The 14,714-nt window shown below is 36.7% G+C and overlaps 2 protein-coding genes across 4 annotated transcripts; both read right to left on the minus strand.

The window, feature by feature from the left end:
• Nucleotides 1-369: 369 nt before the first annotated feature.
• On the minus strand, nt 370-2,401 carry LOC103427333 (ras-related protein RABA1f). The gene is made up of 2 exons (XM_029100255.2): nt 1,896-2,401; nt 370-1,160 (listed from the first exon to the last, which is right to left on the minus strand). Exons 1-2 carry the CDS (start codon nt 2,111-2,113, stop codon nt 728-730), a joined length of 651 nt encoding a protein of 216 aa, XP_028956088.1. The 5' UTR covers nt 2,114-2,401; the 3' UTR covers nt 370-727.
• A 2,542-nt stretch (nt 2,402-4,943) lies between these two features.
• On the minus strand, nt 4,944-12,825 carry LOC114824044 (uncharacterized). Of its 3 annotated transcripts, XM_029100256.2 has the most exons (10): nt 12,503-12,806; nt 12,005-12,079; nt 10,550-11,105; nt 10,132-10,236; nt 9,952-10,037; nt 8,741-9,162; nt 8,103-8,278; nt 7,828-7,910; nt 6,306-6,439; nt 4,944-5,517 (listed from the first exon to the last, which is right to left on the minus strand). In XM_029100256.2, exons 3-10 carry the CDS (start codon nt 11,054-11,056, stop codon nt 5,024-5,026), a joined length of 2,007 nt encoding a protein of 668 aa, XP_028956089.2. In that variant the 5' UTR covers nt 11,057-11,105; nt 12,005-12,079; nt 12,503-12,806; the 3' UTR covers nt 4,944-5,023. The 3 variants fall into 3 exon arrangements, with proteins under 3 accessions (XP_028956089.2, XP_028956090.2, XP_070675404.1); XM_029100257.2 differs by lacking the exon at nt 12,005-12,079 and having other exon boundaries at nt 12,503-12,825; XM_070819303.1 differs by lacking the exons at nt 10,550-11,105; nt 12,005-12,079 and having other exon boundaries at nt 12,503-12,700.
• Between the last annotated feature and the right edge of the window lie 1,889 nt (nt 12,826-14,714).

The following is a 14,714-nucleotide window of genomic DNA, read 5'->3' on the forward strand; positions in this document are numbered from 1 at the left end:
GGAGGCCGGTGTCAGGCTGGTCGACGACTCCGACACAGACTGACACCGACATCGACGTGATGGCAAGGGTAGAATTGGCTTTTACTCGAAAAAATCTTTTTGGATGAACTTAGATGTGTGTTGTGGTGTAAAACTTCGGAATCCCTTAATCCGCCTCGTGTCATGGTGTAAAACCTTCTCGATTGGCAATTTACTTGAATGGGAGATTATTTTGCTGTGAAGCTTACCACCTGTTTTTTAGATGAGTTTAAATTTCAAGTTCTGTGTAGTAGATAGACAAAAATTTCAAAATTTAAACTCATCCAAGAATAACAAATAGGGTAATGAGCATTACTACCGTTGAGGGTTGCGAGAAAACTGCACCCTTAATTGAGCCATAAAAGGAACGCTAAATTCATCATACATTTAACTAAGCATCCATCCGATACAAAAAAAATTATCCAGATACTGTACCCTAAACTAGAACAAACAAAAGTACCAACAAAAGATGAAGCACGAGATTTTGCGAGAGGGCCGTAGGTAAATTAATCAAAAAATTGACATAAGACGGAAGCTGTGACATTTCTTTTGACTCCAAAACTATAAGCCAACCCTAAAAAACTCAGGCAATACCATACAGTAAAAAGTTCATGACAAACTCCATGAGTTGACAGGAACAAATCCTGAAACTTTAGGGGCAGCAAAATGAGAAGACGACACCCTTAAGCTTGACCTATCGCCCTCACTATTAGGCAGAACAGCAACCAGCTTTCTTAACAGCAGAAACGTCATCCTTGTTTCCGACATTTATGGTCTGTCCCTTGGGCAATGCTGCAGGATCATCTCCTACCTCTAGTGCTTTCCGGCTGACTACATGGTATATTTGTGTTAGGACTTCAGTGAAGGCATTTTCAACGTTCATAGACTCGAGTGCTGATGTCTCCATAAAGAAGGTGTTTTCCCTCTCAGCGAAGGCCTTGGCATCCTCAACAGAGACAGCACGAAGGTGACGCAGATCAGCCTTGTTGCCCACTAGCATTATCACGATATTGGAGTCTGTGTGATCCCGTAGCTCCTTCAACCATCTTTCAACATTCTCAAATGTCACATGCCGGGTGGCGTCATAGACAAGCAAAGCACCAACAGCTCCTCGGTAGTATGCACTTGTAATTGCACGGTACCTTCACCAAAAGAAATAAATACTCAAAACTTAAACATTCAGGCAATCATCACTCGTAAATCACAACCAAGACCAACATCAACAACAACAAAGCCTTTTCCCACTATATCTCAAATCACAACCAAGACCAACATCAAATAAACAAAGTTTTAACTGCCCTGCAACCTAACTATATCTCAAATTTCTAATCTGCTACCGAAAAACTCCTGCAGCACAAACTAAAGACCATATAAAGACCATATCCGCTTCGCATAAGGAAAGCAATGAATATTCAGTACCGATACCATTTCCAAAAACACACCATTCATAGAGCCACATTGGAATCCCTTGTTGAATTTACATCCGCCGGCACAGGCGACATTTTACACTTACCAATAACCTACTTATAATGTCCAGCAGTCCTTCTGCAATGAACCAAGCAGAACTAAACATGTTCAAAGTCAGCAGTGATCTCACAGCAATATCAGATTCTGTTCAGCATTGCAACAATAACGCGAAAACAAAAACAAAAACCCAATTCATCGACAGATCTCGACTCGTATGGCGAACGAAAAACTCTAAACATTCCCTTCAGTTTTCCCACATTTTCTCAGCACCCAATTACCCGTTTTCCCACATTTTCCCGCATTTTCTCAGCACTCAATCACCCAGTTACCCAAATCCCATAACAAGAACAACAAAACATACAAACGGATTGAAATGATCGAATTTTGAATTCGGCGAAAATGTTAAAAACCTTTCTTGGCCAGCGGTGTCCCAAATCTGGGCCTTGACGATCTTCTCATCAACGTGGATACTCCGAGTGGCGAACTCGACGCCGATCGTCGACTTCGACTCGAGGCTGAACTCGTTGCGCGTGAATCTCGACAAAAGGTTCGATTTTCCGACGCCGGAGTCGCCAATCAGCACCACCTTGAACAGATAGTCGTAGTCATCGTCAGTCCTGTATGCCATGGCTGCCCTCCTCCCTCACAAATTGAAAATTGACTCGGTGGTTGGGTTGGGTTGGTTCTGGTTTTCCGGGTCGAATCCGAATTGGGTCGCCGATTTATTCAATTGGAAGAGCGACTCGGACTCGGAGACATGGAACCAAGGGAGGAGGGATTGAGTGAAAACTGAAAAGGGAAGGACATCAACTTTATGAGTTTTCTGCTGGTGCTGGTGGTCATAAAATGGGAGGCAGATCGTCTGCCTCTTCTTACGATCTCCTTTCCCTCTCCTCCTATTTATGCGATGACGATTAACTCATGTCAATATATCTTATTATTTTTATAAAAAAATTAATATAAAATATTAACGTGACTTAACCGTAACCGCACAACGTAAGAAGGGATGAGAGGGACATGATAATGGAAGGGCATACAATCTGCCTCCGATAAAATGATGGGCTAAACTGCCATTCAACCAAGAATTATATTTTTCTTTTGAATAATGATAGAAAAATTAAAATTTTAAATCAAATTTACAAATCAAATAATGTGCGATTGATAAAAAATAAATACCTTAATTAGCCTTTTATTAATAACTCAATCATCGATAACTACATCATTTGATTTAAAATATTTGATCCCTTAAAATTACCCATTTCTTTCATATGGCCTGTAGCTGTGGAAAGCAAACCTGCATATGCATCCATAGATTTCTCTTTCTAACATTTAACAATTTAACAATTTAACCCACTATTAATGTTTGTAAAAAAAAAAAAAAAAAAAAAAAAAAAGATCTTAACTTTTCGAAATTGGCCTGTTGACCCCCAGTATCTGATTCCATCCATGCTTCTTTTAAAATTTAAGACAAATTAGCCTTTTCATCATTCTTTCAACATATCAGCAACACCCATTAAAAGAAAAAAAAAAAAAACTCACCCCAAAATCACCAAATTTTGGGTTGATCTTCCGTTGAAATGTTTTCAGTGTTGGTCGAAGTTCTTACGGTGGTTGTTGACTTGCGTGCTTCCTTAAGGTGGTTAATTAACGTCGAAAATGGTTTGGCATGAGAGCTTAAAGTGCGGGAGCTAAAGGTCCACAAGTTTATCAAATGAGACAATGCTTTGGTGTTGACTAGGCTTAAGTTTAGCATGAAGGTTTTTAAGAGATTTTAACGACGGATGAGTTTGGCCATGGTGGTTGAGTTTTATGGGGTCTTCCCCACGCCCCCCTTTTTTTTTTCTTTTTTTTTTTTTGCATCTAGTGTCTCCGGGTCTTTGACCCGACTACTCACTAGGCCACCCGCCTGACCCCACAACATTTGGTAGGCAAGAAACTCTAGCCATTGCTAGGTGGGTACCTTGAGAGGTGTCGAACCCCAGACCTCTTGGTAACAAACCAAGGGCCTGACCATTAGACTAAACCCTCTTAGGTTCCCCACGCCCCCTTATTGATGTAATATTAGCTTGTTTTTATAGAGGGTGAAGGCTCTCTCTTATATTTTTACAATACAAAAACACAAAAGTTTGACCTCTCCCCCCTCTAATTTTTCTTATTTTTTTCTTTAATATCTGGTGGTAAAGGGGTGTGCCGGAAACTACTTATTTCAAACGGGTAAATAGGTAGATTGGTACTTTTCTATGGATAATAGGAGGTGCGAAAATAACTTATTTCCAATGGTTAAAAGGGTGAAAGATAATCTTTTTAGTAACCTATGGATAAAAGGGTGAGATGAGTTGCAACATGAATACGTTCACGGGAAACATGTCTTGGTGCAGGAAAGGAGAAGATATATGTCCTGGGTGGATAGGTTGTTGTAGAGTTGTGGAGTTAGGTTATTGTCATGGATAGTGCACTACTAAAATAAAGTATCGGAAATTATCTCATTTCATTACCCTGCGTGGGATCACTCTAGTAATGGGCTTGGACGGTGGTGCTCGTAAGTACACTAAAGTCTCCATTGTCGAAGAGTTTTCATGGATCTTGTGGAGCTCTATAACTTTCCACACCTCAACCGTTCTAGCAAGTTCGTGAAACCACATGTCTTGGGTCATGTGATCTTGATATGTGTTAGACTTAAATGAATGTGTTCGTCATGCCATGATATATTTTCTTGTTTGGTATGACATGATAAGTAATTAAAACTTGTGTAAAACCTCGCCTAACTATTAATTTTTTCGATAATTGGTATAATATAATCGAGATTTGCATGAGGCATTAAGACCGTACAAAGCAATGCACGTTTAACGTGCTTGGACCTTCCCGTGCAATTTTTGAGCCCTAACAGCATTTACATTAATGCTATTTTTGGTATTACGTTTTTCTAATTTACAAGAATAAAAGTTAAACAAAACGTATTGACCAAAAAGGTTTGGTTTTATATTGTAGAGATTTTTAGAACGACAATAACAACTCTTCACTTAGAAATGAGATCATAATTTTCTCAAAAGAAAGAAATGAGATCATAATTTTCACAACGTTTCCATGCTTTGCATGAAATAAATATTTGAAAAATCCATTTTTGACTTCCAGCCATGTACTAAAACAACGTGGATTTTGAAATCATTCCAATTTTCAAGTCCTGACTTCCAATTTTCAGGCCCAACTAGGAGATTCAATGCACTTTTCGATTTCAATAATATAAATAATTACAATAACGACAAAACATTTTCCCACTAAGTGAAATCAATTATATAAATCTTAAAACGTTATTGTGCTTGATTTTATGCCACGTCTTCTATTAAATCCAAATACTCTTAAGTTTTTTCTTAGTCTCTTCTAAAGTCTTCCTAGGTCTACCTCTACTCCTTTCAACCTTGAACCTGTGTCCCGTGGTCTCATCTTTCTAGTCCTACAGATGATATATATTGATTTTGATTGCTTGAGATGTAAGGAAACAAAAGAGTTACAAATATGATCATGCTTTGTCTCCACAAACTCATCTACTTCTCTGTTCAAAGTTTGATTGTATTCTAACTGAATTTTGAATGTTGGTCTGCAAAAACAAGAGCAAATCCCTCTCATTTTCTCTTGCTAAACAGGCATAAGCATCCACAAAGTACGAAAACTCTGACCCGTACATATGCACCGCGCACGCTGCCTTGTAAGTTAAGAGCTGCAAATCACCCGTTGCAATCTCTGAGGTTAGCGTCTGGTGGCTGAAATGACGTGTACGCCACCATCTGCAGCGAAATCTCCAACCCTCTCCAGATTTTCCCTCTATAAACATTTTGGGGGTCCTATTGAAACAAACGGAGTAGTGTTCTTTATGTTCACCTTCATTTCCATTCAGACACACGGACATTCGGTCCTCGTCATACTGAGAAAGCTTCAGGAAACATAAAGCAAACTCTCTCCAGGTGTTGTAGTCTGCATAGGTTGCATCAAGATGCAATGCTATCATTTCCAGTAGACTCTCGGGACTATATTCATCTGCAAAATGTCATAAGAAAGCAATAAGAAACCGCTAATAATTTATAAAAATCAAAATTTCAGCTCAAATTCTTGTTATAAAGGACTTCCAAATGTTAGCTGCTTCTACAACCATGCAATTTTTGAAAATATAAAGATTTGAAACAATAGTTTCTCTTAAATTATAAAAAGTTCATACAAACTATTTTGTTCGCGAGTGTCAAAATAAAGTTAATCAGTGTCTTTTCAAAAGAATGAGATAAGCTACATCAACAAGAAGAGGTGTATTAATTCCTAAAAATATATAGCCCAAAAAGACCAAAGACAGACACACACAAAAGGATTTCCAGGATTCAAAGTGACAAGTGGGATTAGACAGGTTCAAATGGATTTTAACAATTGGAACAGCAACAAAAAAAATTATCTGTTCTACAAAAACCTTTTACTAGTAAAACGATAAGTTCTAGCTAAGGAGATGTAGTCATGTCAATCCTCAAAGTAATTTCAAAAATTTCTAAACCCCCGATAAGGGGTTTTGCATCTTGAGAGATTTTATTCTTTAGGTTTATTTCTTTAAGAGAATTGTCTGACTTAAGAGAACTGAAGAATTCTTGATATGCTCCGTTAACTTAGCTAGAGAGAAGTTAGAACCCATGAATTTATAAGATCGCTCCTCATATGATATATCTTTTCTAATTACATGAATGTGAAATATATATAGTAATTACATGATCAGCATGTAATGTTAGTGTTATGTCTGTTTGCAAGAATAATGGGCATATATGAACAAGCTGAGAAAAATCACGTACCATTTTGATGCAGTTGAACAAGTTTTGCCAATGAATCGTAACAGGTTGGATCGTTCTTTAAGACATCCTCAAAACAGGTAGAAAGAAGGGCGCTGTTGTAACGATCAAATTGCTCCAAAAGTGTAGCCCTTAATCTGCCCAACGTGTACGCATTAAATCTTTACTGTCGTGTGATTGGTGACAAGACCATAGAGCAATAACTAGCATGAGAAATAAATCCATATCTCACAAACAGAACTAAAGCAACAAAAAGTTAAGCCAATATTAAGAAATGAGGTAGTATTTGAATTATTGGAATGAACCTTGGAATAGAATGTGCATCCATATTCCATAAGAATACTCCAGGTTTGGTTGACCAAAACCAAAACCACAAATGAGCATTGCTATACAATGTCACTCCATCATAAGGATGGTTGATAGCGATGTCTTTCTTGTAATCATGATTCCATCCATTCAAAGTTCAGTTCAACAACCATACACTACCCTACGTCATTAGTTATTGACAAAAAGAGATCCAACTTCACCTATGATGGTCCAATATAGGAACTTTCACATGCAGAACTATCAAAATGTTGAATGGTAAAAATTGCAAAAAAAAAAAAAAAAAAAAGTCCAGAAAGTTCAGACTCTAATACATGGTCATTTGTTTTACAACTGCTGTCCACAGACAGCATATTTTGTTTCAACTAATCTAACCAAAATTCAAGATAAGTTATAATGCTCAAGAACAAGATTACTTAAACGATAACATGTTAATAAAGTGTCTCATAGCAGAAAAAAACAAGCATCGCCTGAAAAGCCATCATTTTAACAACACAACTGTTAGTAATTGTCAGACTTTTGAAGAAGGAATTCCTAGGATCTAGTTTCTACCAAAGCTGCTGTAGTGAAGCCAATGTTGACCTTTTAGCGCTGTTCAGAAAAACAGATCTACCCGACTTGTCTCACCAGACTAACTCTGAACCAGCTTGCCGCCAGTGTCTTAACTTAGAAAACCATTACCCAACTAATTGACAAAGACCAGGAAACCAGTCCGGAGTCAAATAAGTATGCTTACTCCGTTTTTCTTCTTTGAAGAAAACATTATTTTGAGATTGTAAATGCTGTTTTCCAAATAAAGTGTGACTTATTCCTAGACAAAGAGACATTTCTGCCCTTGATTTTTGTAAAGCTCCTTGATTTTATTTTCAATTTCTTGCAATCACTCTCTTCCGGTGCTGTCATTGTTATTTCATTCAACTTCTTCATCCTAGTGACAAGTTAGCACCAATTACTCATTTATCAACATATTACTCATATCACCACCTCCAACTTCACTACTATGACCAACCGCCACTGCAGCAATCATTACAGTCAAATCCTATAAGGTAAAATATCATTTCACCTTTTATCCCATGTTTTCTAGAATCAATCTAGTAGAATTTCATTTTCATTTCCATTCATCTGGTGCGCTTTCTAACTTATATATTCAATTCACATTCACAATCAGAGATAAAAAGAAATTTGCCAAAGAAATCAGTACCGAATTGGCAGTGCAGTATTTGGACTACAGCAGTTTTCAATCTCATTTAGGGCTTCTTTTACTTGACCTCCAATCAGCAACAGCTGCCACAAAAAGCAAAAGTCTGAGAAGAGAGTACTTGAGTTTTGGCAGGGTACCATAAGTTACAACTATATCACTTGGTACTTAAGTACATTAATAAAAAATTATAATAGGGTTGCCATAACATTAGCAACTATAATTTTATAAAAATCATATTAAGATAATGTTCTTACTTTACTAGAACAAATTTTTACCTGTACCAAAGGAAGCAAGGCCTGCAAAACTGGGGGCGTGGAGTGAAGAGCTAGCCTTAAATACTTCACTGCATTCCTAAAAGTGTCATTAAAAATTGTAGTCTGTGAATTCATGAAATCCTCCCTATCTGTAGATTCTGGCAATCGTATGGGAAGTAACAGAGATTCCAAGCCCTCTGAAATAATGAATGATAAATCAGGTATATATCATATATGTCCACAGTAACGAAAATATACTTAGGAAGTTAATAAACACCTAAGAAAATACAGAGTGAATGGAAACAATGATTTGTTAATTGTTAGTAAAAGTAACAGATATGTACTACAAACACGCACACACAATATGTTGAGTAATGGACGCATTCTGGTTACAACCAGTATCTGGTAATTGTAGTCAAGACTAGCAGACTAAACAACGCATTTACTATTTTGAACTGTTCTAATTTAAATAAGCTGGAACTAGATTATAAAACTTATACCTTCCCCTTTATAGCAACTGCATTTACAGAAGCTCTTCATCATGAATATGGATGAGATAAGGGACAATGTTTATATTTCCTTATACAAAGAAAGAAATTCAATGATTGAAAGCCTAACACATAACATCAATGAGAGAATGCAGGAAACTGGTTACTCACCAAGGGCTTCAAAAACGGGAGCATACTGCATTTCGCCATCATTTTCATTTTCTGTATCTTCATCAGGGTCTGCATAGAAACTTTGGGTCCCAAAGTTTGGTTGAGAATTTTCTATCTCCATGTCATCAACCCCAATAGATATATCTCTATGTATGCCACCATCACCAATATATGATACTTTATCATTCATTACAGAGGTCTCTGAACCACATTGAATGCCAGTACCAGCCTCATGAGTATTACCTGCATAATGCCCCTCTGAGTGTGGAAGTAGTTCATTTGATTCCCTCGCAGTGTAAAACTGGTCGGACTCCCTCCATTTCATTTCATTTGGAAGATTGGAATACCACAGTTGCTGGTATGCCAATCCTACAATCATCATTAACAGTGGTTCATTTCCAAACTCCTTTAATTGCGTGAGACTGGAAAAAAAAAACAAATATAATTGATTAGGTGATGTCTTGCATATGGCATCTCTTAAAAGCCGCCATATTTGCAGCCTAAATCAGATAAAAAAAGGAAAAGGTAATTCAAAACTAATACGGAAAATTGAAGACTCATTTCTGCTAACCAACAAGCCAATTTTGTCTTTTGTTTGTTAGAGTCTGTACTTAGCCAAATAAAAGTGGCAGAGAAAGTCCACCTATAACAAATATCAAGGATATAAAAACTACATGAAAATGAATTACAGATGTGAGACGCAAAGAGACACAACACAGACAGGAAAATAAAATTCTAGAAATAGAGCATGACATAGTGGGGACACAAAAAAACAGTATACATTTCCCTACTTACATAACAAGTTCAAGTACAATTAAAAAAAAAGAGAGAAAACTTAGATATCAGAAAATTATTTCTAAAAGTAGCAAACTCAACATGTAACTTTAAAAAATTTGGACACAGACGACACGTTGTCAAAAGGAAACAAGAGAATCATAAGTCAAAGGGATGGATGATACCCTGGTAAAAAATTGCTTGTTCTATTCATTGCCTCTATTGAGTAAAGATAAAGAAGGGCCAAAAATTTCTTGAGAAGTCATAAAAATGCAAGGCAAATGTCAGCATTACTCAAATATATAACACATGGGTTTCCTGATTCAATGTTGTGAATGATGAACTAGCAGAAACAGCATTCAACAGGATAACAGTACAGAAATTGCTACCATATGCAGAAAGCTGCCAAGCAGCAAAAATATAAGAATCATACATACATCACGGTAGAGTGATGGGCATGCTCATCGTAATTTCCTTCAGTAATCAACAAAGTAATACGCTCCAATTGAAGCGCATACCGGTACTGCTCAACAAAAAGAAAGTACGAGTAATCAGTATAACATATACCGAAATTAAATGCATAAGCCAGGTAAAATGATAGCGAATATAAAACAAACCTCAGGCGAGTAACCTGACATCGCATTCCTGCCCTCCCAAACAGCATAAGCTTCCATAACCTTATGAGCATTGGAATCCAAATGCTCAAGCATTTCCATCAGAACCTAGAACACATTACCAAAAACCAACAATAAAATTATCACTGCTAAAGGGTTATTCTAAAAAAATCAAATTATTCAATGGGCTATTTCGCCCTCGATAAAAGCACTTCAAATTCAATACTTTATGAGAACAAACCCACCTAAGAATTCAATTAGAGCATGACAAGTGGATAAATGACGGATTTTTATTTTTATTTTTCTAATTGAGCTTTCAAAGTGTTTTTCAATAAAATTTTTAATTATCTCTTTTAATTTACTACTATTCGATTTCGAACACCAATTAAAGCTAGAAAGCTTCAAACTTTAATCTCATTACCCGATACTTGAACCTGTTGTTCACCGGCGACCTATCTTTTCGGCTGCCTTCCAACAACACGCTCAGGGCTCCGCTGGCTTCGACCCAGTTGCGCTGCTTGATGAGCTTCCGCAGAAGCTTGGTGAGCCGGGCGCGATGCTCGGCTCGGGGTCTTGTGGAGCCGACACCGAGGAGATAGGAGGGCTTGCTGAGGGACAAAACGATTCGTTTGAGGAGTTTTTGAACGTGGGGAGGCACTGCGGGGTGAGCTTCATCGTCGTCGGTGGACTTTCTTTTACGGCTGTTCGGTTTGCTTGGACTGTTTGGAGTGTTTTGGTGCGGTTGTGGTGAGTAGAGTTCGGGGTCTGGTGAGAGCGTGTCAGCCATGGTGGCAGCGATGCAGAGTGAGAGTTCCAAGTCGCCAAAAAAAAAAACAGAGGATTTAAGTCGGGAGGGTTTTGGGATTTTCAGAATTGGGCTGCTTGGAGTTTTGTTGGCCTCTTTTGAACAATTAATGTCCTGCTTCATATGCCACTTGTGGCACCATTGATCTTCAGAATTGTTATCCGGATTTCACCTGGAAAATGAGAATCACCTCACAATGAATTTTAAATATTTTTAATTTTCTCCAATATCTTAACACAACTATTTCACCAAACAATATTGCTTGGAACAAAGTTGGACAGTTAGAGATCATATATTACACTTTCTTCCTATTCTTCTTTGTTTCGTAATGAACAATATATCAAAAAGTTAAACTCGTAATGTTATAGTATACATACTATTCTTCTTCTTTGTCATAAAATGCCAAAAACAATCACATTTATTAATCAACGAACAACAACATGCCAACAAAAATTAACTTGAGAAAACCCCACCGTAAAATGCTTTATTATTTTGCTCAGGTGATGTGCTCAAAATAAATGGTTAGATTGGCTCAAGTATTACGTTTTTCAGGTATAAATTGATAATGTTCGTGGCGGTGTCACTCTTCATGAATATACCAGATAAGCAAACAAAACCAACAAAAACCCAGAAAAGCAGCTCACAAATGTAATTATATGAATGCAAGAGGACTCGGCATCTTGATAATATCAGACTCGTTTATTTTGAATGCAGTGGTGGTGTCACTGTCATATGTTTTATTTGCTCATGATGAACTCTTTGCTATACAAAAAAAATCATTTTTTTATTCTTTATATACAACTCAGGCCAGGAAACACTAAAACACAACCCCTAAATCCAACCGAATCAGATGTAAAACAAATTCGAATATAATTTCTAAATTCAGATTAAAAAGAATCTATTTGTTTGGAGAAGATGAAATTGCGGTCCCCATGAGAAATTTCTAATCGTTAAATTGGATTAGACAAAATCATGAAAAAAAATTCTAAAACCCAATTATATTAAATCACAAATTTGAAGCAGATTTTGACATGCAATAGGTCAATAGGGTAGGAATCGTTTCAGACTAACCTTGATGGTTAGGAAAGCTTGAATCCGAACAAAGCTCCTAGGTTATAGGGTGATGCTGTTGATGTGAAATTCAACCTGCAAAGGTTGAAGGAGAGGAATTTCAATTTGAAAGATCTGGAACAAAGTGGCTGCTTGGTGAGGAGAATTCGCAGAAGATTTTTAATTGGAAAAGAACAGGACGACCAGGCAGGAAGATATCGGGAGGAAGGTTTGTCGTGTAAAAATAATTGAATTCCGGAAGAAAGCCAACATACGGAATCAAACTTCTCTACCGAAATTGCCCTGCCCCTCCCATCTGCCTCCCACGATTCAACCACCCAAAACACACACCCATCCCCACCCTTAACCAACGCAGACCACCGCACCACCTCCCAGACTGCCAAGACCTATCACCAACCCACCCCAACAGTTCTACAAACAAATTCCGGACACCACAGATCCAAATTCAGATGGGGAAAGAGAGATGCAGATGAGTATAGATAAAAGAAAAAGACTTACCCACTGCGGATCGAATTTTGATTGCAGACGTTTTCACAGAGAGCATAACATAAAGCATTGAGCGGCCGGCGAATGGTTGAGAAATCCGAGAATGGCCGCAGGCAAGGAGCTCATGATTTACCGCCAAAAGGAGATCTTCAGACCGATAGAACCCGGCAAGGTCAGGATGGGCAAGAGTTGGCGCTTGAGGATGATCGCAAAAACAGTATACGGATGCAGACAGGGAGAGCAGAGAGATTTGTGGTGGAACCGTAGAGGTTCCCGAACCCTTTTTTTTTTTTCGAGTTTTTTACTTCTTTTCCTTGTTGAATTAGGTTTTTACTATTGAAGAAATAAAAAAAAGTTCAAGTTTTATTAAAAATAAATAGAGTAAATTGTACAAATGGTCCCTCAACTTTAATCAAATTGGAGCAATGGTCCCTCAACTAAAAATTCATTACCATTGGTCCCTCAACTTATCAAAATGTGTAGCTATAGTCATTTTCATCAATTTTGTCAAAATATTGTCAAAATAAGCTATGTTGGAATAACCATTTATATAATTAGGGTCCCTTAACTCATCAAAGTGTATAATTATGGTTCTTTTCGTCAACTATGTCAAAAAATTTGTCAAAACGAGTTATATTGGAAGGACTATTGTTACAATTGGGTTAAAGTTAAAGGACCATTTCTCCACTTGAATTAAAGTTCAGGGACCAATGGTAATGGATTTTTAGTTGAGGGACCATAGTTGCACGTTTTGATAAGTTGAGGGACCAAAGGTAATGGATTTTTAGTTGAGGGACCATTGCTCCAATTTGATTAAAGTTGAGGGACCATTTGTACAATTTACTCAAAATAAATATATGGGAATTGTTAAGATTTTAATAAAACTACATGTGTGAGAAATAGGGCTGGGTTTGGTTGGCAAATCGTGCCAAATTCTTTGTGCCACCTGCCAGTCACATATACATAATTACCGAAAATCAGTTACCATTAGCCATTCGTCTTATTGTGGTTGCCAAAAATTAGTTCAACTAAAATTATTGGCTGGTTCGGTTGGTAAATAGCACAACCGGTGGTTTCCACTTTTTCCTCGCTATCTTCCAATTCCAAGGGCTCAATTTGATTTTCAAATTGGAGTGCTTGTTTGGTTGCATTGTGTGGTTCATTTTGGGTTAATTCATGTTGTGCACTAACGGTTGATTGGCTAGACTCCATCCTAAACATAAGCAACGCATATACATTCAAAATAATATATATGCACGTGTATATATAGTATCAGTAATCATCATGCTATCAATTTTGTTAACAATATTTTCTATATTTATTGTGGCATGAATTATATACATATACATATATTTTTTAAACCCTAAAACTAAGGAGTCATTTATTTTCTAAACCCTAAAACTAAGGAGTCACAAGCATGTAAAAAATACCTAAAATATCTAAATAGTAAAAAAAAAAAAATATATATATATATATATATTGGTAGGTATGTCATACCGTCGGCATACAAAATCAATTACCAAAGCCATACCATTAATTGTCGATTCGGTAAAATGCCAACCGATTATGAAAAAATGCCAAAACTATACCATACCATTATGAGCCGACCGGTATGGTTCGGCCGATAAATCGGTTTATGGCAAAATTTCCCAACCCTAGTGTGAAATTGCATTAAAAAGTTATGAATTTTTCTATTATTTAGATTAAGGGTATTTTAGTAATCATATTAATTTTCATTCCGATTCAAATGAACTGGTAAACAACTTATATCATTTCAACTCCGATTCTAGGACATTAAAGTAAATAACTTTAACATGAATTCGATTCTAAGTCTTCACCATTCCAATTTCCCCTCAATTCAATTCCTCTTTTTTTTTTATTACAGATTAGTAAACGAGTCAGAAGAATTATTGGGAGATTGGGGACATATGGGTTTATTAAGCTTAACTACCAAATATATTTTCAGCAAATAGAAAGAAAAAAAAAACAACCATACAATAAAAAGTTAAGCTTTCTCAAAAAGTTTTAAATATAAATTTTTTTATACTAAAAATACAAAAAGAATTACTTAGAACATGAGCATTTTGGTAATCATATTGGTTTTCATTCCGATTCACGTGTTTTAGTAAACAAGTTATATGGATAAATATGATTTCTATTTCGATTCCAAGAAATTTTAGTAAACAGGAATATTGTCACAGCCCGTCCCGAATTTTTTTTTATC

Source organism: Malus domestica, chromosome 03 (genome assembly GCF_042453785.1).
Source record: "Malus domestica chromosome 03, GDT2T_hap1".
Lineage (NCBI taxonomy): Eukaryota > Viridiplantae > Streptophyta > Magnoliopsida > Rosales > Rosaceae > Malus > Malus domestica.

What these genes read in the sequence shown, in the direction of transcription:
- LOC103427333 (XM_029100255.2), bottom strand. Translation starts at nt 2,113, where the DNA reads ATGGCATACAGGACTGACGATGACTACGACTATCTGTTCAAGGTGGTG. An exon ending in GACACCGCTGGCCAAGAAAG is followed by an intron (nt 1,161 to 1,895) that starts GTTTTTAACATT and finishes CTTTTGGTGAAG; the next exon opens with GTACCGTGCAATTACAAGTG.
- LOC114824044 (XM_029100257.2), bottom strand. Translation starts at nt 11,056, where the DNA reads ATGAAGCAGGACATTAATTGTTCAAAAGAGGCCAACAAAACTCCAAGC. An exon ending in AATACTGCACTGCCAATTCG is followed by an intron (nt 6,440 to 7,827) that starts GTACTGATTTCT and finishes CACGTTGGGCAG; the next exon opens with ATTAAGGGCTACACTTTTGG. An exon ending in TGTTCAACTGCATCAAAATG is followed by an intron (nt 5,518 to 6,305) that starts GTACGTGATTTT and finishes GACATTTTGCAG; the next exon opens with ATGAATATAGTCCCGAGAGT.